Source organism: Podarcis gaigeae, assembly GCF_964106915.1.
Source record: "Podarcis gaigeae genome assembly, chromosome: 16".
Lineage (NCBI taxonomy): Eukaryota > Metazoa > Chordata > Lepidosauria > Squamata > Lacertidae > Podarcis > Podarcis gaigeae.
The window spans coordinates 3766715-3789659 of NC_139693.1; the positions used below are offsets into that span (position 1 = coordinate 3766715).

General features: G+C 48.4%; 1 protein-coding gene across 2 annotated transcripts in view; it reads left to right on the forward strand.

Annotated features, from left to right (window-relative positions):
- Positions 1-988: 988 nt before the first annotated feature.
- Positions 989-22945, forward strand: part of PRUNE1 (prune exopolyphosphatase 1) — a 30526-nt gene continuing 8569 nt past the window's right edge. Inside the window, exons 1-8 of one of the 2 annotated variants that reach the window (XM_083715842.1) lie at positions 1015-1220; positions 11826-11933; positions 12225-12329; positions 13604-13809; positions 15411-15595; positions 18240-18398; positions 20121-20215; positions 20305-20463. In XM_083715842.1, coding sequence (XP_083571968.1) covers positions 1182-1220; positions 11826-11933; positions 12225-12329; positions 13604-13809; positions 15411-15595; positions 18240-18398; positions 20121-20215; positions 20305-20463 — 1056 coding nt within the window. In that variant the 5' untranslated portion in view covers positions 1015-1181. Of the gene's footprint in view, positions 1221-11825; positions 11934-12224; positions 12330-13603; positions 13810-15410; positions 15596-18239; positions 18399-20120; positions 20216-20304; positions 20464-22945 lie in introns of both variants that reach the window. The other variant, XM_083715843.1, reaches the window with a different exon arrangement.

The window sequence follows — 22945 nt, forward strand, 5'->3', positions numbered from 1 at the left end:
TTAATCCAATCTTAGTAACATTGTTACTTGACTTCCTTAAATCCCCCCTAGCTGAATTTCAGTGTATATCATTGTAACAGTTTTCCAAAACCAATTTTCTCATGAAATTAACTTAATCACTTAACATCTTTCTTTCTTTTCATTTTAACTTTAAACACGTTATTCTCTAACATTGCATATTTAAGTCCGAAGCCTATCTGGTATTTGCAAGTTTTTCCAATTAAGTTATCTTAACATATTTAACTAAATAGTCTTTGAGGCATGTCATCAATTTAAATGGGTCTACGCTGAGCAGGGCGTTGTCGGTTACTACAACTGGCTTGAGCTTACACAGCCCAGCCCCAAATATTCACATTTACTCAGATGTTTCAAGACCCATTGAATTCAATGGGGACTGGCACTCCCAAAGAGTAGACCCATTGAAATGAATTGCACCTAAGCGAGGTCTATTAAGCAGCATGAATCTCAATTCATTAATTAGACCCATTTCAACGGGACTAAACTTAGAAGAGCTTTAGGGATCACGCAACCCCATAGTGGTTCAGAAATGTGGGCGGTGGGACTCGAACCCGCGACTCCCAGGATGGCGGCTGCTCCCCCCCCTCCCCAGTCTCTTTCCCAATTTCGTCACTTCCGCCGACGGCGCGGCCACTACGCCACGCTGGCCCTGCCGCCTGTAGTAAGTTCGAGCAACTGTCGGCACAGAGGCGGGGCGGAAGAGAGCACAAGTGCTCTTCTGCGCGTGCGCACCGTGCTCTGATTGACGTCCCGCTCCGCCTGTCAGGATCAGCCTGTGCCCCTGCGCGGTCGACGTGCCCCGCCCCTTAAAAAAAACACCCTGAGGGAACGACGCTCGCTTAACTGCCAAAAAAGGCGCTCGGTCGCTCGTTTGTCTCTTTGCTCTAAAATAAAACAGTAATAAATAATAATGTTGTTGTTGTTGTTATTGTTGTTAGTACCCCGCCCATCTGACTGGGTTGCACAAGCACGACACGATTTCCCCACATGTAGGCCCCGCGGCGATCCCCGCCCTCGATTTGTTTTCCCTCCCGGCGAAGCCGCCTGCTTGGCGGGGGAGAGGGAGCAGGCCGCGGCGGAAGAAAGAAGAGAGGGAGGAGGAGGAGGAGCAGCAGCAACCCTTCCCGTCCTCCTCCTCTCCCTCCGCCAGCTCCGCCTCGGACATGGAGAGCTTCCTGGGAGGCCGCAAAGCCGCCCTTCAGGTACCCGCCTCGCCATATATAGACGTAAAAATATAGGCTGCTTTTAAAAGGGACGCTCTCATGAGAGGAAATTGTGTCACCCTGGGCAGGGATGTGGGTGCGGAGCTGTAAATATGATGTATATGTGTCTGTATACACACAGTGATATACGTCATATTTACAGCAATATATATAATATATATGAAAGAGATTATTATTATTACAATTTATTGCCTGCCCAACAATTGAAACACAAAAAGTGTTTGAAACAGCTTAAAATTACAGAAACAAGGTGGGTCCTAAAAAGAGATTCATACATACATGCATACATACATTCTTCCCCCCCATATTTGTGTGCATATACATTTTCCCTATTATTATATTACTGAATAGGGTTGCTATATTTCAAAAAGTGAAAACCTGGACCTTATTATTATTATTATTATTATTACTATTTGGGCCAAAGTTGTTGAGCTATGTCTATATCTGATATGTATATATCTCTTTCTTGGGTAGAGTCCTCATAGCGAGCCATAGTCCTCTTTTGTGTCCATGTTTTGCTCTTCAAAATATGGCAACCCTGTTTTTCCGCACTGACCGGCAGCAGCAGCAGCTTTCCAGGGTTATGCCAACGTGGGGTTGAGCCTGGGACTGTCAGCATGCACTCTGAACCCCTGAGCTACGGAGGTCTTTGGGACAGGGGATCCATATATGTCTGTACAGTTGTGATAGGAATTTTATGGTCTTCGATATATGGTAATGTTCATAAGTGTAGCAACATGTACATAGATCAGCACAGGAAGACCGACCTGGAACCATTTTGATTCCTAAACTGAGCAAATGTCTTCTCTGCAAGGTCAAAGTGGGAAACCTCCCCATTGTCTCTTTCTTCACAAATCCTGTCTAAAGGGCACATTTAAGATATGAATAGGGTGGGAGCCTGTGACCAGGCCCAGGAACTAAGTATTTATCATTACAAAAGACTGGCCAGGCTACCCATTGTTGTTGTTTAGTCGTTTAGTCGTGTCCGCCTCTTTGTGACCCCCTGGACCAGAGCACGCCAGGCACTCCTGTCTTCCACTGCCTCCCGCAGTCTGGTCAAACTCATGCTGGTGGCTTCGAGAACACTGTCCCACCATCTCATCCTCTGTCATCCTCTTCTCCTTGTGCCCTCCATCTTTCCCAACATCAGGGTCTTTTCCAGGGAGTCTTCTCTTCTCATGAGGTGGCCAAAGTCTTGGAGCCTCAGCTTCAGGATCTGTCCTTCCAGTGAGCACTCAGGGCTGATTTCCTTCAGAATGGAGAGGTTTGATCTTCTTGCAGTCCATGGGACTCTCAAGAGTCTCCTCCAGCACCAAAATTCAAAAGCATAAATTCTTCGGTGATCAGCCTTCTTTATGATCCAGCTTTCACTTCCATACATCACTACTGGGAAAACCATAGCTTTTACTATATGGACCTTTGTTGGCCAGGCTACCCAGACAAATCCAATCAAGTAACCTGCCAGAAAGGAGATAAACAACGACAGAAGAAAAACAACATTCAAATTTCTGTTTTGGACCACCTTTTCTGTGATGTATGTATGATGTTTCTGGGGGTGGTCTTGATCTAGAGGGTGGCGATTTCAAAAGTCTTTATAAGGCCTTGCACACCATTATTCTGGGTTCCTCCTCCTCTCCTGTGTGTGAAGGGAGCACCCTGTTGCAACAGATCAATAAAGATCAGGCTTACTAGCTGCTTTGCTTCTCAATCAATATTCTCTGGTTGGCCTCTATTATCTTCTCCTACCAATAGGGAACCTATGTAAGGACTCTATATGGGCTCTTGGATACCCCATAAGGGAAAAGGGCACTTTTTGTTTACAACACAGTCGTGCATTGGAAATCAAAAGGAATCCGTTCCAGAAGTCCGTTCGACTTCTGAAACGTTTGGAAACCAAAGCGCGGCTTCTGATTGGCCCCAGAAACAATGCCAACAGCTGAAACAGATGTTCGGCTTCCGAAAAACCTTTGCAAACTGGAGCACTTACTTCCGGGTTTGCTGCGTTCAGGAGTCGATTTGTTCGTCAGCTAAGCCGTTTGGGAACCAAGGTACCGCTGTATCTAAGGAGTAAACCCTACACAAATCCGTAGTGGGGTCCCTAAAATGGTTGGATGGTGTTTTGTATGCCTCCTTTCAGTAACTCCTGCAGCCCAGCTGGTGCCCAATGTCTTGCTCTGCTTTCCTTTGGACCACGGATATGTAACAAAGGAAATCCTCTGTGTTGCAACACAGACAACTCTAAACACATGGCTAATAATGGTCTAACAAAATATTTGTAACACGTATTATTTCAACAATTCTTAAACAGAAAATATGTTACATTGTCGCCAGCTGATGAAGAGTTACTATCAAAACAGTTCATCATCCAGAAAAACTGCTCTATGTTTGGAGCGTCCATTACTGCACGGTTACAGGATTGTGACTGTTGAAAGGATTACAGTCATACCTTGGGTTACAGCCACTTCAGGTTGCGATTTTTCAGGTTACGCACCCGCCAAAACCCAGAAGGCCCAGCGCCGAGGGCCTTCTGGCGGTTCCCTCATTGCGAGAAGCAAAGCTACAGGGAACCAGGCAGAGGGCCTTCTCGGTAGTGGCCCCCGCCCTGTGGAACGCCCTTCCAGCAGATGTCAAAGCGATAAACAACTACCTGACATTCAGAAGACATCTTAAGGCAGCCCTGTTCAGGGAAGTTTTTAACGTGTGATATTTTACTGTATTTTTTGTTTCTATGGAAGCCGCCCAGAGTAGCTGGGGAGGCCCAGCCAGATGGGCGGGGTATAAGTAATAAATTATTATTATTATTATTATTATTATTATTATTATTATTATTATTATTATTGAAGTACCTGAATGGGTTGTTTCTGGGTTTCGGCAGTCACACATGTGCAGAAGCGCTAAATTGTGCTTTGCGCATGCGCAGAGGTGCCAAATCGCAACCCGCGTGTGCACAGACGTGCCGCTGCGGGTTGCGAACGTGCCTCCCGCACGGATCACATTCGCAACCCGAGCATCCACTGTATTTGCCTCTTTGATACTGATTGATTATATTTGATACTGATTGATTATATTTGTTGATGCAAAATTGATTGATTTTCAATATTTCTGACTCCATTACATATTTTCTGTTTAAGAATTGTGAAATAATACGTGTGACAAATATTTTGTTAGAACATTATTAACCTTGTGTTGCCTGTGATTGTTTAGAGTTTCATTTGGACCATAGCAGCGAGGCCGAGAGCGGGGTCTTGTTATCTGGGCAACCTAGGACTTCCAGACCCGCTGCCCAAGCTTGCGCCCAGGGGAGGTCGCTTCAGTGCTGCTAATGCAGTGGTTTGACTTTGCACCCCCAGAGGGGCACTCCATTGTCTCTCGAGACGGACGGGTGCCAACAACAAGAAGTCCACCCAAAGAGGATGGCCCTTTGCTAAGAAGAAGTTCCAGTTACTTTCCGTGTCTGCAAAAGGAGTTTGCTGTTGAGACAAAGAGCAGTTCTTTGCCCGAGCGTAAGGTGAGGCTCCAACCATGTGCTCTGCACCGCGTTCTTCAAAGCGACGATTCGGTTCTGGGGAAGATTGAACCGGCCTGTGGTGGCTTTCAGAAAGCTGACAGATGTTCTAGGATTCTCCACCATGAAGCAGCCTAGTAATTGGGAGAAGGGGTTAGAAAAGGAAAACAAGAAAAAGTCGTTGTGTTGAGGGTTGTTGTTTAAACTCAGAGGGTCCAAAAAAAAAAAAAAAAAAAGAAACGGGTGTTTTTTAAGTGTTTATAAAACTTGTTTTTCTGGAACGAACAATGAGAGGATTGTTTAAGGAGGCCCCAATCTGGTGCCCTCCAGATGTGCTGGGGTTGGAGTCACGCAACATCTGGAGGGCACCAAGTTGCTGAAATCCGGTTTGAGGACAAATAAAATTTGTTTGAGGTTTAATTAAGCCTGCTCGTCAGACAGGGATTAGACAAATTGGTGGGGGGATCAGTCCGTTGGTGGCTTTGTCTCTGGCCACCTTGCAACCCTCCCCACCCCTTAAGCATATGTGGAACCTCAGGCCAAGCAGATGAATACGGCCCCCAAGCCTCTTTAACCGGCCCTCAGGACTCTCCTCAGGCCACACCCCTCACCAGCCCTGCTCCACCCCTCCCTTGAGTGTTCCCGCCTGGCTGGAATGTGTCCTTGAACTCTGCTCATGCCTCTTGCTTGCCAGATGGAGGTCTGCGTGCAAGTAGAAACTTCTTGACTTGTGTCTGGAAGGCAGTCAAATGTACAGAAGAGTCATGTGCATTGCTGTACTCTCTTTTTCCTGGCCCCCAGAAGGTTCCCAGTGAGAGGATGCGGCCCTCAGCCTGAAAAAGGACGGCCTGCCCTGATATACGGGAAGGCGGTACAGTATCTAAAATTGATCCCGTTAGATGGAACTTCCATCTTCAAAGGCAGTCTATCATTAATTACTGGATGCCCAAGACAAATGGCAGGATCCAACATGTCCTGCTGGTGAGCCAAGAAGCTCAAGCAGGTCACCCCTCGGTCTGAACTACCTCTGGGGATTCTTCTTACATTCACAGTCTCATGAAAGTTCAGACCTGGAAGCATCTTTCCAACAAGGAAATCAAAGAAGAAAAAATCCTAGGCAGCTGAATCCATTTTTTTTAAAGATGCTCTATGAGGGGGGAGAGAATGAGAGTGTTTCTGAGCACGTGCAAAGTGCCTTGCTAAACCTGTCATATAACCACAGTACCTGGGGTTGGGACATTGCCTCGAGCTCATGTTCGGGATGAAATCTAGGGTGAGCGGCACCTCTGTTTCCTTTTGACAATCACTGTTTTATTTGCAGTTGCCAAAATGCTTTATTCCTCCCCTCCTCCCTTTGTTGGTTTGTGTAAGAAAAAAGCCATCTGCGCTGGGCGCATTGTCAAAGCGTGGCATCTGAGTGCTTACAATCTCCTCTTCTGTATAGTTTATTGTGTGTATCTTCCTTTTCCCCCATTTTTAAAACATGAATCATTCTTCTCTCGTGATTGTTGAATGCAGTCACAGCAACGCAACTGGCCTTTGGCAGTCAGCAGAGCCCCAGAGGCTAGGCCAGCAAAGCGTAGAGCAGGCATAGGCCCTCCAGATGTTTTGGGACTACAACTCCCATTATCCCTGACCACTGGTCCTGTTCGCTAGGGGTGATGGGAGTTGTAGTCCCAAAACATCTGGAGGGCCGAGTTTGCCTGTGCCTGGCGTAGAGAAAAAAGTAACCAAGGGTGTGTACGCATCATAAAGCCCATTTGAAGGCCATGACTTCTCCCAGAGAATCATGGGAACTGTAGTTTAGTAAGGGATGGCCATCAGTGACTATGAGCCCAGTTGCTGCGAACCCCAAGGAAGGGAGAGTTGCTCTTGTGCTAGAATCCTGCTTGCTGGTTCCCAACAGGCAGCTGGTTGGCTTCTGTGAGAACAGGATGCTGGCCTGATCAGCAGCCTCTTCTTATGCTCTTAAGTTGGTGGTTATTATTACTGCCTCCTGTGGCAGGGAGTTCCATAGTTTCACTGCGCTGCGTGAAGAAATTCTCCCTTTTTATCTGTCCGAAATCTTCTGCCGTTCAGTTTCATTGGGTGTTTTGAGAGAGAGAGAAAAACATCTCCCCACGCCTTGCATAAATTTGCAAAGCTTCTACCGTGTCACCTGTAATAAACATAAATCTGCCCTTATTCCCTTATGGGGGACACAAGAATCCTTTGCAGGTTCTCCATCGGTTGGAGAAAATAACAGAGGACAACCAGAGAATATTGAGAAGCAAAGCAGCTAGTAAGCCTGATCTTTATTGAACTGTTGCAACAGGGTGCTCCCCTCACACGCAGGAAAGGAGGAGGACCCCGAACCAAGGTGTGCCCGCCCTTATATAGATATTTTAAATTGCCAGCCCTGGAGCCCAAGACCACCCCAGAAGCATCATACATACATCACAGAAGGGGTGTAGCTCAAGACCACCCCCCCAGATACATCATACCTACATCACAGAAGAGGCAGTCTACAACAGAAATCTGAGTGCGTTGTTTACCTCCAGTTTGGCAGATTACCTGTTAATGGTGACTTGATCGGATACCCTGCGGAGTCTGGCCAGGCTTTTGTAAAGATAAATACTTAGTTCCTAAGCCAGGTCACAGGCTCACCCTTTTCATACACAGACATACCCTTAAGACAGGATTTGTGAAGGAAAAGACAATGGGGAGCTTTTCCATTTTCCTTCGACCTTGCGGAGAAATCACTTGGTCAGTTTGGGAACCAAAATGGCTTCATGGCTGTTTTCCTGTGCTGCTTCAGACATGTGGTTTATATATTTATGTATGTGTTTGCTTGGTACATTTATGAACATTCATTATATATATAAGACCTTAAATTTTTTATTTCATGCCTCTCTGTTGCCTTTTCTCTAAGCGGAAAAGTCCTCCCTTTGCACTCTCTCTGAATCTTAAGCAAACGCTGTCCAGCTTTGCTGAGGCAGAGCTTTCTCGCTTCGCCACCAGGATCTGTCCAAACCCACAGATAGGGTGATAAATCACCTCATGTCCTGAATCAGCAGACTTGCTGCCCCATCAGCAAATATCTGATTGCCGCTGTTTGCAGTGCACCCTCGTTTTATATAAATTCAATAAATAATAATAATAATTTTCAGACCTGTCTCCCTTAGCCCGACAAACTTTAATAGAGGGAGTTTGTGTCTATGGAAATTTCCTTCCTTTTCTTTAGCTAGAGAGGTTGCTTTTAATGGGAAAATATGTATGTTTGTGGTTGATTTTGGTTTCTCTCAAGTTTTTCGGTTTTTTCCAATCTTAAGCTCAGGTCTCCACATTTATACGTCAGTTTGCAATTAAAAAAAGAAACCTTCAGAAAAGAATATTCAGTGCTTCAGTAATAATAAATGGTTTTGCCTAAGAGACGCATGTTTGCCATTTTGCCTAAGACACACGTTTTTGCAAAGACGTGTTCCCGTTTCTCGAACTTGGGTCCCCAGCTGTTGATGGACTACAGCTACCATCATCCCTAGCTAGCAGGACCAGTGGTCAGGGATGATGGGGGGTGTAGTCCAACGACAGCTGGGGACCCAAGTTCGAGAAACGCCATGGAACAGGCATCCAAAACACACTCACAAATTAGAACGGGCATCTAAAACGAGCTGCTTAGCCCCAAATTCCTGCATTTATCTCACTGATACACATTCTCTGGGTGCATTTCTGTGAACATGACTTGGCCGAAGCACTGCATTGCAGAACCCAGAGAGCTGTTGCTACTATTTTTAACCCTGTTAGTGGTTTGTGAGTGTTATTAAATCACCAGGACTACCCAAGTGATCTTTCCACGCTTCCTTTTTTCTTCTTCTCATGGTGGGGGCAAAGGAAAAGTTACAGACAAGAGACACTAGGTATCTGAACCCATCATCCACCACAACGGCTGCACCCCAGCGTTCGAAATTCACCAGGCGCCTTTTGCTACTGACGCCGGTCCAAATGCAACTACAGTCATACCTCGGGTTACAGCCGCTTCAGGCTGTGTTTTTTCGGGTTGCAGACTGCCGAAACCCGGAAGTACCGGAACGGGTTACTTCCAGGTTTTGGCGGTCGCGCATGTGCAGAAGCGCTAAATTGTGCTTTGCGTATGCACAGAAGCGCTGAATTGCAACCCGCGTGTGAGCAGACGTGGCTTGCGAACGCTGCAGGTTGCGAACGCGCATCCTGCATGGATCACGTTTGCAACCCGAGTGTCCACTGTACGTGGAGATTTCTGGGCGCTAGGTTGGCAACCGCAGTTTAAAAACCTCTGCCTTAGTCCACGGTGCGCCTAACTTATATATCTGAGTTTCTAACCCAGCTGCACCAGAATCTGATGTGGCTGTACCTCTGAATTCAAGGTGCGAGCAGTGGGGAAAGAGGGGGCCGTGTTCATCGCACCCTTCCTTCAGGCTTTTTGGAGGCATCCAATTTGCTGTGGTGAGACATTAGATGCTGAACTTGTTGTTGTTTAGTTGCTTAGTCGTGTCCGCCTCTTTGTGACCCCCTGGACCAGAGCACGCCAGGCCCTCCTGTCTTCCACTGCCTTCCACAGTTTGGTCAAACTCATGCTGGTAGCTTCGAGAACACTGTCCCACCATCTCGTCCTCCGTCATCCCCTTCTCCTTGGGCCCTCCATCTTTCCCAACATCAGGGTCTTTTCCAGGGAGTCTTCTCTTCTCATGAGGAGGCCAAAGTCTTGGAGCCTCAGCTTCAGGATCTGTCCTTCCAGTGAGCACTCAGGGCTGATTTCCTTCAGAATGGAGAGGTTGGATCTTCTTGCAGTCCATGGGACTCTCAAGAGTCTCCTCCAGCACCAGAATTCAAAAGCATCCATTCTTCAGCGATCAGCCTTCTTTATGGTCCAGCTCTCACTTCCATCCATCACTACAGTACTGGGAAAACCATAGCTTTAACTATACGGACCTTTGTTGGCAAGGTGATGTCTCTACATCAGCCTATATGGGCTGTGATATCACTGGACTAATGTGCTTTGAGAGAGAGATCGGCTTCTAAAAGGGCACCCGCTTCTCCAAGGCCCTTGAGCAATGTTCTACCCAAAGTGCTGACGCCTATCTCTCCTGTTTGATTTCTTTTTTTTAAAACCACTCTCTCTCTCTCCTCGATTTTAATTTCCCTTTTTGCATCTCAACCATCTGCGGCTGTTTTCTCTGCCTCCACCCTTGCCACAGCCGCAGCTTTCAAGGCTGCTCCTGGGAGGAAATCAGTTTACCTTGGGCCAGCTTATCTCTTGGAGTGCTTTAGCAAATGGGCCGTGGCGTTTCGCAGTAGCCAGGAAACGGCGCCTGGTGCCTCTTAGGTTGTGCGGAGGAGAGAAACCTTTCAAGGTCTCCCCAGCGGCCAGGAAAATGGGCTTAAACCGGGAAAGCTTCTGCAAAGCGCTTGCCTGCTTCTCAGCAGCTTCTCACCCCAAAATGCACCTCACAGCGGCCTTGTGTGTATTTGTGGTCGCACCTTGCAATTGGATCCAAACCTTATATTCAGAGAAGCACATGGTATAGGCTTCCATTGCGATACAGTCACCTCGGAAGATAAAGAAGGCGAATTGCCTCATTTACTTTTATTATTTATTGCATTGATATTTCACCTTTTTCTCCAAGGATTTATCAGCTACTTTAAAATGAGGCTGCATTTTAAATTGCATTTCAAGCTGTATTTTAAGTTGTCCCCACTCCCTTATCTTTCCCCTTTATTATCTTTTTACTGTGATTTTATTGGTGTCAACCGCCCTGAGCCCAGCTTTGGCCGGGGAGGGCGAGGTATAAATAAAATTTATTATTATTTATAATTATTAAGGAGCTCAAGGTGGCTGACGTGGTTCTCCCTCTCCTCACTGAACCCCACAACAACTGTGAAGTGGGTTAGGCTGAGAGGGATAGTACCATATTTTTGCTCTATAAGACGCACCAGACCACAAGACGCACCTAGTTTTTGGAGGAGGAAAACAAGAAAAAAAAAATTCTGAATCTCAGAAGCCAGAACAGCAAGAGGGATCGCTGCGCAGTGAAAGCAGCAATCCCTCTTGCTGTTCTGGCTTCTGAGATAGCTGCGCAGCCTGCATTCGCTCCATCAGACGCACACACATTTCCCCTTAATTTTTAGGAGGGAAAAAGTGAGTCTTATAGAGCAAAAAATACAGTAATTGGCTCACATCTGGCTTCATGGCTGAGCCTGCATTCGCTCCATGAGACGCACACACAATTCCCCTTACTTTTTAGGAGGGGAAAAAGCGAGTCTTATAGAGCAAAAAATACAGTAATTGGCTCACATCTGGCTTCATGGCTGAGTGAGGGGATTGGAACCCTGGTCTCCCAGGTCCTAGCCTGACACGCTAACCCCTACACCAAACGGATGAACTTCCTTTCAATTTGTTCCCCTTTCTCCGCCTTAACTTAAGAGTGTAAGGTGCTTCGTGGCAGAGACTGGTTTGTGTTGGTGGTATTCCCATCTCTTATTTTAGACTCCGCTCTTCAGCAGGAAAGCGTCCCAGAGCAGTAAGCAAGACAGCAACCGCCTTCAGATTTGACCATCTTAAAAGGCGTAACATGAAAGGAAAACAAGGATGGGAAAGGAGGAGGAAAACACAAAGACTCGGGCACTGGGGTGCCGGTAGCAACCGCAACGCACAAATGTAGATCTATGTAAATAATAAACGATAAATAATGCTTGCACAATTGGCAAAAGGTTTTGCGTTTGTAATAGGGGGGTGTCCGTGTCAGAGTTGTGACCCTTTTACAAATTATCGGTGGGGGCAGGAAGGGAAGGAATATGCTTAGGCAGAGAGAGAAAGAGACTAAGGAAAAATAATCCTGGGAACTGTAGCGCACTCCTCACAAAGCTGCAGCGCCCACCAATCTTACCAAACTACAGTTCCCAGGATTCTTTTGAGAGGTGTGTGTTTTCAATGCCTGGTGTGATTGCGGCCTTAACCCCTGAGTTTTCACAACCGAGTGGGAGATTTTAACCCTGCCCTCGCTAACCGGAGATCGACCCTTGTCCTAGCACCCAGCGCTGAAAGGCTACAACTTTCGTTGTAGGTCCTCAAGAACAGCCCCCTTTGCCCCCGAAACCACAGGCGCTCTCGTCCTCCAGAAACCATCTTCCTTCCGAGGAGCAGGCCTGTGGCTACACGGGCTTCTCTGGGCGTAAGTACAGCGCTGGCTGGCAAATGGTAAACCCAGGTCTCTCGTTCCTGGGCTCGATCCATGAGGCACCCGTTCATCTCCATTTGCAAAACGTGCAGACGTAGGAAGCAGCCTTGAGTTGGACCCTTCTTCCATCTAGCTCAGGCTTGTCTGCACGAACTGGCAGCATCTCTCCAGGGTTTCAGGCAGGAGTCTCTCCCAGCCCTACCTGGGAATGGATCTTCTCCAGGGAAAGCAGTTGCTCAACCTCTGCGTTTCCTCTCCAATTTCTTCTTTGTTTTTATTTGATAGGATCACGTCCGGAGGAACCAGGAGGTCCACGTGGTGATGGGGAACGAGGCCTGCGACCTGGACTCCACGGTGTCCGCTTTGGCCCTCGCTTACTTCTTTGCAAAGGTCGGTCTTCCGCTTCCACCCTTTGGAGCAATTTCCCTTTGCCCCTTTGAAGAGCCCTCTTTGCTGCCTTTCCACGGTTGGTTCCGCAGTTCTGCGTTTGCCTGCGAGGCTGGCGTGGAGCGATGAGGTCATCACCATGTGGCGGCTCTGGGCTCAGTGCTCTGAAATGGATTTGGTGTGGATTGTATAAGAAAAGACTGAGAACGGGGAGGGACGTTGCCCCTCAGCCACTCAACATTTTCTTTCTTCCTTTTTAAAAAAATATTTTTTAAAGGAAATCATTTTATTGAAAATGTAACAAGACGAACAGAGTATTCCAGCAATTCAACAAAAGGAAAAGGAAATACAGTGGTACCGCGGATTACAGACCCTTCAGGTCACAGACACTACAGGTTACAGATTCTGCTAACCCAGAAATTTTACCTTGGGTTAAGAACTTTGCTTCAGGATGAGAACAGAAATTGCACGGCAGCAGCACGGTGGCAGCGGGAGGCCTCATTAGCTAAAGTGGTGCTTCAGGTTAAGAACAGTTTCAGGTTAAGAACGGACCTCCAGAACGAATTAAGTACTTAACCCGAGGTACCACCGTAACACAATTGAGTATGGTCAGGTATAAGGGAGAAGACAAAAGATATAAATGCAGTGGTACCTTGGGTTACAGACGCTTCAGGTTACAGATGCTTCAGGTTACAGACTCTGCTAACCCAGAAATAGTACCTCGGGTTAAGAACTTTGCTTCAGAATGAGAACAGAAATTGGACGGTGGCAGTGTGGCAGCAGCGAGAGGCCCCATTAGCTAAAGTGGCGCCTCAGGTTAAGACCAGTTTCAGGTTAAGAACGAACCTCCAGAACGAATTAAGTTCTTAACCCGAGGTACCAGTGTGTGTGTGTGTGTGTAAATTACATGATCTGTTTATGTCTTATCTTGGAATATTTCTTAATCGCCTCTTTTGCACAGGTTCTTCATAATACTTTTCTTTATACCTTTCATCTCCTTGCTTTATACTCCAACACTTCCTGGTCTATGATCTATGTACCTTTGTGACTGATGCCGGGCTTTGCCCATGCAGTTTCGGGCCTGTTTTTATATCCTTAAGGACTAGGAACCTGCTTGTTTCCCTCTCACAAAACGAGTGTTTGAGGGCATCCAATACCGCAGTTGCTCGGAGACATCTGCAAGGCTCTTATTGGTACTCAGTGACTGGGTAGCGTGAGCAACTTTATCCATGTAACAGAGAGCTGGGTTTTAATGTACCTTTCGTTCTGCCCCGCAGACCGCCCCGGACTCGAAGGCAGCCTTCATCCCGGTCCTGAACATCCCCCGCTCAGAATTTCCTCTGCGCACGGAGAGCACCTTCCTCCTCAAAGAGCAGCGCATCGCGGAAAGTTCGCTCGTCTTCCGGGACGAGATTGACCTTGCCACCCTGAAGCAGGCAGGCCTTCTTTCACTGACACTGGTTGACCACCACGTCTTGCCGAGGTCAGTGGAAAGGGTTGTTGTTGTTGTTGTTCAGTTGTTTAGTCATGTCCGACTCTTCGTGACCCCCTGGACCAGAGCACGCCAGGCCCTCCTGTCTTCCACTGCTCCCGCAGTTTGGTCAAACTCATGCTGGTAGCTTCGAGAACACTGTCCCACCATCTCGTCCTCTGTCGTCCCCTTCTCCTTGTGCCCTCCATCTTTCCCAACATCAGGCTCTTTTCCAGGGAGTCTTCTCTTCTCATGAGGTGGCCAAAGTCTTGGAGCCTTAGCTTCAGGATCTGTCCTTCCAGTGAGCACTCAGGGCTGATTTCCTTCAGAATGAAGAGGTTTGATCTACTTGCAGTTCATGGGACTCTCAAGAGTCTCCTCCAGCACCAGAATTCAAAAGCATCCATTCTTTGGCGATCAGCCTTCTTTATGGTCCAGCTCTCACTTCTGGGAAAACCATAGCTTTAACTATTTTTTAACTATTACTTTGTCGGCAAGGTGATGTTTCTGCTTTTTAAGATGCTGTCTAGGTAGGGGAGAGGGTAGGGGACCCAAAGGACTTGGATGTGAGAGTAGAGTCTCTTGAGCTGGGGTTGCCAGCCTTTTTTAGGCCCCCATGGGTGCTTTAGCATTTTTGAACATCACCCCGATTTTGTCGCTTCTCCATCCCCTTTGCCCAGATCAGCACCCCACAAGAGACAGAAAGAGGGCGTGTGTGCACGCACGCACGTGCACACACACACACACACATCACTTTTCCAAGGGATCTGGGTAAAATCTGGAGCCGGTAGAATTAATCAGATGCCTTGAAAAGCACATAGAGCTGAAGGAGGAATTGAGAAAGAGCATCACTCTTCCAACTACCTCCTTCAGCAGTATGTGATTTTGGTGGCCAAGGGGGCAGTGACGGAGCTCAGAGGCTTTGTGGGCGCCAGGGAAACCCCATGGCTGTCCCCCAGCCCCTATGCTTAAAGGTAAAGGGACGCCTGACCATTAGGTCCAGTCGCGGACGACTCTGGGGTTGCGGCGCTCATCTCGCTTTACTGGCCGAGGGAGCCGGCGTACAGCTTCCGGGTCATGTGGCCAGCATGACTAAGCCGCTTCTGGTGAACCAGAGCAGCGCACAGAAACGCCGCTTCCCTTTCTGCCAGACCGGTACCTATTTATCTACTTGCAGTTTGACGTGCTTTTGAACTGCTAGGTTGGCAGGAGCAGGGACCGAGCAACGGGAGCTCACCCCGTCACGGGGATTCGAACCGCCGACCTTCTGATCGGCAAGCCCTAGGGTCTGTGGTTTAGACCACAGCGCCACCCGCGCCTAGAACAACTGAATTGGCCACCAGACCCACACAATGGTGGTTTGGGGATAGATGCAGTTGCAGCACATGGACACTAGGGGGATGCTTGGGCCTGGCCCTTCCCTCAGCAAACACTTCCCCCTACTGGCCGTGTGGTGCACCTGCAAGCGAGCCTGATGGCGCCCTAGCTGTGACTCAAGCGGTGAGCCACGTTCTCAGAACGGGATGCGCAGCAAGCGAAGCTGAAATGTCTTCCAGCACCTGCTCATGCTTCGGTGCATATATTGACACTGCTACGTCTCCCCTGTTTTGCAGTGGAGATGCGGCGCTGGAGGAGGCGGTTGTTGAGGTGATCGACCACCGGCCCCTGGAGCGGGAGCGGGGCCCTCCCTGCAGAGTCACGGCAGAGCCGGTGGGTTCGTGCGCCACGCTGGTGACGGAGAGGATCCTGCAGAGCCCGGCGCAGGTTTTGGACAGGCAGACAGCAGCTCTCTTGCACGGTGAGGACTAGCGGCTTGTAGCGACATGAGGGGAAGGGGTTGCTTGCTAAAAAAACAACAACCCGCAGGCAAATGCTGGCAGGTGGGGAATCCGTAGCCCTGCAGAGCAGCGGTGGGCAACATGGCACCCTCTAGATTTTTGGGGCTCCCTCCATCAAAAGAGTATTGGATAAATTCATGGCAGAGAAGGCTGACAGTGGATTCTAGCCAAGATGGCTTCGCTCTGCCTCTATGGTCTGCTTCTGAATACCTGTTGCTGGAAACTGCAGGACGGGAGAGAGCTCAGGTTTTCCTTTCGCCGTCTGTTTGGCCGTTGGCTTGATCCAGCAGAGGTTTCTGTTCTTTTCATTATTATTTAATTTTTTTTATTAAGATAATTCAACATTTATACATACATATTACGGATATACAAACATACATTTCATGCAATCCTTAAAAATATTCCTACATACCCACATTCAATCCCACACATACTGTATTTTCCGCTCCATAAGATGCACTTTTTTCTTCCTAAAAAGTACGGGAAAATGTTTGTGCGTCTTATGGAGTGAATGCGTGGTCCCTGGAGCCGAATTTCCCAGGGGCAAAAAGCAGATTATGCTTTTTTTTTTTTTTTTTTTTTTTTGAAAGAGGGAAGTGGGTGTTGAAACAAAGCCGCTGATTGTTTGCAATCGGGGAGTGAGATAAGGGATGCTAGAGATAAAGGAGGCTGCCTGGGAGTGGGGAGGTAAAGACAGCAAACTTGCAAAGGGGGGGGGGGGGGACAGGAAGACTAAAGCAGTAAGGAGAGAAATTAGAAGAAAAGGAGGAGCAAAAAAACTGCTCCAGCTAAGGAAAAGATATTACACTAAGGCAAACAAGAGGGAAGGGTGTGTTGAAAGGAAACAGCTGATCAGTGGGATCAAAAGAGAGATATGGGACGCTAGCGGAGGCTGCCTGGGAGGGGGCAGGTAAAAGCCCATGGATCCTCAGGATTTTTGTATTGTGTCACCCCAAATTAACCATCAGATCACATGTCTGTGGTCACAGCATGAACCACAAAAATCATACACCTACTGTTTCGTTCAGAATTTTTTCTTCTTGTTGTTTTCCTCCTCTAAAAACTAGGTGCGTCTTATGGAGCGAAAAATCCGGTGCTTCCTTTTCCCACCACCTTCCCTCACCCCACCCTGTGCTAGACTTCCAGCCTACTCAATTGCAGTTTCTTTCCATTTCTCTTACTTTCTTTCACACACTATGAAACCAACTTTCTACTTCTTTTTCTGTTACACATTGTTATCCATATTATTTGATATTTTAGTATTTATAGTGGAACTTGTTTATTCTAATAGGAGTTCTGGTTTTTCAATATGATTTTGCAAATATTCTTTAAACACCTTCCAGTCCTTGTCTATCTTCTCCTTTGAGATCCTTCCAATTTCTCCCATTGTTCTGGACATATTGTAATACTCCAATAATTTGGCAGGCCACTCTGTTTTTGTCAGTATTATACCACTTTTCCAATTTTCGCAGTCAGTAGCCTTGCTGCTACTGTTGCATATACGGAAGATGGTTTCTGATGTTCTGACAAATTTCTTCCGCATCCATAGTTCTAGTTAAGGCAGCCATCTTTGGAGCTGGACAGAATTCTTCTTCGGAGACCAATCCTTTGCAGCCTTGGTAAAAGTAAAGGGACCCCTGACCTTAAGGTCCAGTTGTGGCTGACTCTGGGGTTGCGGCACTCATCTTGCTCTATAGGCCGAGGGAGCCGGTGTACACCTTCCGGGTCATGTGGCCAGGATGACTAAGCCACTTCTGGCAAACCAGAGCCGCACACGGAAACGCCATTTACCTTCTCGCCGGAGTGGTACCTATTTATCTACTTGCACTTTGACGTGCTTTTGAACTGCTAGGTTGGCAGGAGCAGGGACCGAGCAGTGGGAGCTCACCCCGTCGTGGGGATTCGAACCGCCAACCTTCTGATCGGCAAGTCCTAGGCTCTGTGGTTTAACCCACAGCGCCACCCGCGTCCCTAGTGGGACCCAGCCTTGGTAGCTTGCTACTAAATCAGCAAGCGAATGATATCCTCTGAACAGTAGAATTACCTAGGGGTCACTAAGAAGCAATGGGGCGGCATGGCTCCCATCACTGCATCAGTTTTGCTGCGTAAGTTAAACTGAATAGTTCTAACCGGGTTTTGAATAAATGCACAATTGATTGTTACTGTTTTGAATTTTGTTGTGCTACTCTCCTCCCTAGTGGGTTGTGCAAACCACTATTCTGCATAAAGCTTTTGAATAGGGATGGGTAGGGGGTAGAACTGGGACGCGGGTGGTGCTGTGAAGTGGCTTAGTCATGCTGGTTTGCCAGAAGTGGCTTAGTCATGCTGGCCACATGACCCGGAAGCTGTACGCCGGCTCCCTTGGCCAATAAAGCGAGATGAGCGCCACAACCCCAGAGTCAGCCACGACTGGACCTAATGGTCAGGGGTCCCTTTACTTTTACCTTTAGGGGGTAGAACCAAGGAGGGGAGGTTGGCCCCCCAAAGTTTGGGAACCACAGTTCTCACCCTTCTCGTCTTTCAAACCTGCAAACGTAAAAGATTCTTTCCAGATTGCACTGTCGTGTGTCGCCTCTAGATCCTGGTTCTTCCTTGACTCTGCAGGCACGATCATTCTGGACTGTGTCAACATGTCCCCCGAAGCTGGCAAAGTGACCCCGAAGGACACCCATTACGTTTCCCTTTTGGAGTCGAAGTTCCCCGATCTGCCCTCGAGAAGCATCATCTTTGAAGCCCTGCAGAGGGCCAAGTTTGATGTATCAGGTATGAGCCGTCCTCCGTCCCCCTTAGTCCTGCCTCGTAAAGGATATTGCAGAGCCGGAACGGTTGAGAAAAGGGCAGCCAAAACTATTGGGGGCGGGGGGAGTGGGGCAACTCCCTTATAAGAACAGGTAAAATACATGCTTGGGGCTATTTTTAATTTAGAGGAAAAGCAAGTAAGGAGGGACAGGGTAAGAGGTGAATAAGATGATGCATTGTGCTGGGAGCGTGGATGGGGGGGGGGGAAAGTTTCTCTCCCTCTCTTGTAAAAGTAAAACTTGAAGCTGAATATTGGGTGATTGAAAGCAAGTGAAACGAAGCCCTTCTTTGTGCCAGAGCAGAGTTAAACTCTGGAACTCCCTCCCACTGCTGGAGGCAGGGTGCTTCTGAATACAGTGGTACCTCTGGATGCGAATGGGATCCGTTCCAGAGCCCCGTTCGCATCCTGAAGCGAACGCAACCCACATCCGCGCATCTGCGGGTCACGATTCGCCACTTCCGCGCATGGGCATGACATAATTTTGAGCAATTGCGCATGCTCGAGCGACAAAACCCGGAAGTAATGCACCCCGTTACTTCTGGGTTGCCGTGGAGAGCAACCTGAAAATATTCATCCCGAAGCTACATAAACCCGAGGTATGACTGTACAGTGGTACCTCTGGTTGCGAACGGGATCTGTTCTGGAAGCCTGTTCGCAACATGAAAAGAGCGCAACTTGCAGTGGCGCGCGGGTTGTGATTTGCCGCTTCTGCGCATGCGCGTGACATCATTTTGCGCTTCTGCGCATGCGCGAGCGGCGTAACCCGGAAGTAACCCTTTGCGGTACTTCCGGGTCGCTGCAGGACATAACCTGAAAGAACGTAACATGAAGCGAACGTAACATGAGGTATGGCTGTACCATTTCTTAGGAATCACAGGCGGGGTGAATGCTTTCGAACTCAGGTCCCGCCTAGGGGCTTCCCATCAAGGCATCCAGCTGGCCCCAGCGAGAACGGGATGCTGGATTAAGTGGGCCATTGACCTGGTCCAGCTAGAGAGGTCATCTGATGGAACCTGCAGGTTCTTGGGGCATTTTTGGCCATTGTGGGAACGGGATGCTGAACTTCCGTATTTTTCGCTCTATAGGACGCACTTTTTCCCCTCCAAAAATTAAGGGGAAATGGTTGTGCGTCCTGTGGAGCGAATGCAGGCTCCTTGGCTTCAGCGAACGCAACACGAAGCCTCCAAAGCGCAGAGGGAGCGCTCCCTCCACGCTCCGGAGGCTACGCGTTGCTTTCGCTGAAGCCTGGAGAGCGAGAGGGGTCGGTGCGCACTGACTCTCCTGGCTTCAGTGAAAGGAACCCGAAGCCTTCGGAGCACAGCGCAAGTTCCCACTGCGCTTCAAAGGCTTCAGGTGGCTATCCCTGAAGCCTCTGGGGCGCAGTGGGAACTCGCGCTGCGCTCCGAAGGCTTCGGGTTCCTTTTTCCGAAGCCAGGAGAGCAAGACTCTCCTGGCTTCGGCAGAGAGGGAGAGCTGCACAGCGCCCCTTCAGCCAAGCGGGACGGAAGGGGCTCTGTTTCTCCTGCTGCTTCGCTGGAGGGGCACTGAGCAGAGAGGGGGAGAATTTTTTCCCCTTGTTCTCCCCCTCTAAAACAATGGTTGGGTGTGTCCTATAGAGCGAAAAATACGGTAGATGGGCCGCTGGCCTGATCTAGGAAAGCTCTCCTTATGTTTTTATGACCCAGGACTCACCACAGACCAGATGCTGAGGAAGGATCTCAAGGCCCTCTCTGGGGAAAATGCTGTCATTGCGCTCAGCGCCATATACATGAATCTACAGGTGAGCACTGGAAGGGGCCAGAAACCATTTCAGGTGTGCCTGTGTTGCCTTCCTCCTCGTCTTTTCTCACGATCCTCCTCTCCACTCAGGCCTTCCTGTGCCGTCCCGGTTTGGAGCAGGAGCTGTCCGCCTTCTGCCGGCAAAGGAGCTACGACGCCTTGCTTGCCATGACCATCTCGTTCAATGAGCAGAACGTGCCTTTCAGGCAGCTCGCCGTGTACAGCCAGAACCCAGAACTCCAGGCAGCGGTGAGTTTGAATGGCGCCCTGTCGGGATGAGAGAAAAAATAGCAAGTCCTTCCCTAGAAAACACAACAGGTTGCTGCAAGGGGCCTTGTGGTTGATTTCCAGGATATTGGACCCCGCAAAGCATTGGTTAGAAATAGCCCCCACCCTTTTCTCAGTGACAGGCTGGTCACGTTTATTTCTGAACTCCTGCGCCTTTAAACTAGGGGTGTTTAAAGAGGGAGAGATTTCCATCCCTCCCGGCATTAGTTGCAATCGCCGCCATTTCCATTCTGCTGCAGTCCAGCTTCCGCTGTTTTGGCCAAGACTAATATACCGTATTTTTCGCTCTACAAGACGCACCTGACCATAAGACGCACACAGTTTTTAGAGGAGGAAAACAAGAAAAAAAAATATTCTGAACGAAACGGTGGATGTATGATTTTTGTGGTTCATGCTGTGGCCACAGACGTGTGATTTGACGATGAGTTTCGGGTAGCCCAATGCAAAAATCCTGAGGATCCATGTGGATCCGTGCTTTGTAACCATGGTTTCATACTATTGTGGCCCCACGCAACAGTAGATGTGTGATTTTTTTGGTGCAGGCTGTAGCCATGGACATTCAGTGTGATCTGATAGTGAATTTGGGGTGACCCAATGTAAAAATCCTGAGGATCCATGGGCTTTTACCTCTCCCCTCCCAGGCAGCCTCCTTTATCGCTAGTGTCTCTTATCTCCCTCCCGATCGCTTACTGATCAGCTGCTTCCTTTCAACACTCCCTTCCTTCTTGTTTGCCTTAGTGTTTTTTCCTTAGCTGGAGCAGTTTTTTGCTCCTCCTCTTCTTCTAATTTCTCTCCTCGTTGCTTTAGTCTTCCTGTCTCCTCTCCTTGCAAGGCACCCTCCTTTATTGCTAGAGTCCCTTATCGATTGTGGAATGAATTGTGGAATGTTGGGAGATTCAGGACAGATAAAATGAATTCCTTCTTCACCCAGCGTGCTGTTGAACTGTGGAACTCGCTGCCACAGGAGGCAATGGTGGCTTTAGAAAAGGATTGGGAACATTTGTGGAGGGGAAGGGTATTAGATGCTTCTGAATGCTTGTCGCTGGAAACCAACAGAAAAGGAGAATGGCTCTTGTGCTCAGGTTCTGCGTCAAGGTTCCCCTTTGGGTCATTTTGTTGGCCAATGTGTAATGTCGTTATATAATGTTCATGGACTGAAATGTATGAACTCTGCTCATATTCGCTTACATGATTTCTGTTGCTCGCCTCAGGCGAACATGTAGAATTGCAGCAGTTTCGGACAGAGCTCTCTGTCTTCCACGCTGGTGGGACAAATGTTAGAGAGGTCCATTCAGGCTTTCCTAGCTTGATCTTTTGCACTACAACTCCCATGCAGCTGCGCTGGTGGGGGCTGATGGGAATTGTAGTCCAGCTGGGGTAAGACCACACCGTTTATCTGCTCTTTTGACAGGATAGATATACTCAATACCGAAGACTACACCTTTTTGTCTGAAGTAATGGATAGGAGATTTTTATTTACTTAATAGAGGCTGCTGTATCTTCCCGTGGGAAATTCATAATGTTATGTTCGTTCTGGCTTTTCCGAAAAAAATAATTTCGGTTTTACATCGTTTTATTGGGGGTTTGTGCGATGTTATTATTTCTTATACGTGTTAAAATAACTTCGATTTGCTTGGGGCATTTAGAAATGAATGTTTGTTCACGGTGCATGGAATTTTTACATGGGTCTGGGTTGGCATCCGTTGATCTTAACTCGAACGCCTTTCGTACGGATCCACCCTCCTTTTCTGAACCTCTTTACGATGGTGTAAACACTAGATGCACACAAGCATGCGAAATCAGGCCGCCCAATTGATCCGTGCCGGGGTAACCTGCAGCTGAACCCATGGCCGGTTTCCAAAACCCCACCCACTCCACAAACCCCCACTGCTTTGGCCCCACCTGCTGCCAACACATTAACCCTCCCCAAGGGAACAACATTCACCCCTCCCCTGGATCTGAACTGTTGGGAACTCCCCCCTTGCAAAATTGGCCACCGGTCTGAAAACCACCTTTCTCTTCCAGAGTTTGAAGTCGAGACCTGCAAGGTTTCTATGCGCGAACAAAAAAAATCCCTGCTGTTTTGATCGAGTCCTTTGTCCTTTTCCTGGGCTCCCTTCCTCCCCGTCAGCTCTCACACTACGTTTCCACGGTGCCCCAAAGCCTCCACCCCATATCCTCTGCCTGCTTCTCCCCAGATCTTGCCAGTTGCCATAACCGGGCGTGTGTGGGGCAGGAGAGACAGTCCTTATTCATCCATCCATCCGTCTGGAGAGAAAGGAGCCTTACTTGGCTGACTCGCAAGCCAAGGGGGAGGGATGTTTACGCAGGCGAGTGGGTCCCCCACCCCTCTGCTAAAGCAGTCGTCATTCATTAACCACGGTCAAAGGTTTCTGAGATCACCAGCTAACTAAGTGGGGGGACGTTCAGTGCGCAGGAGAAA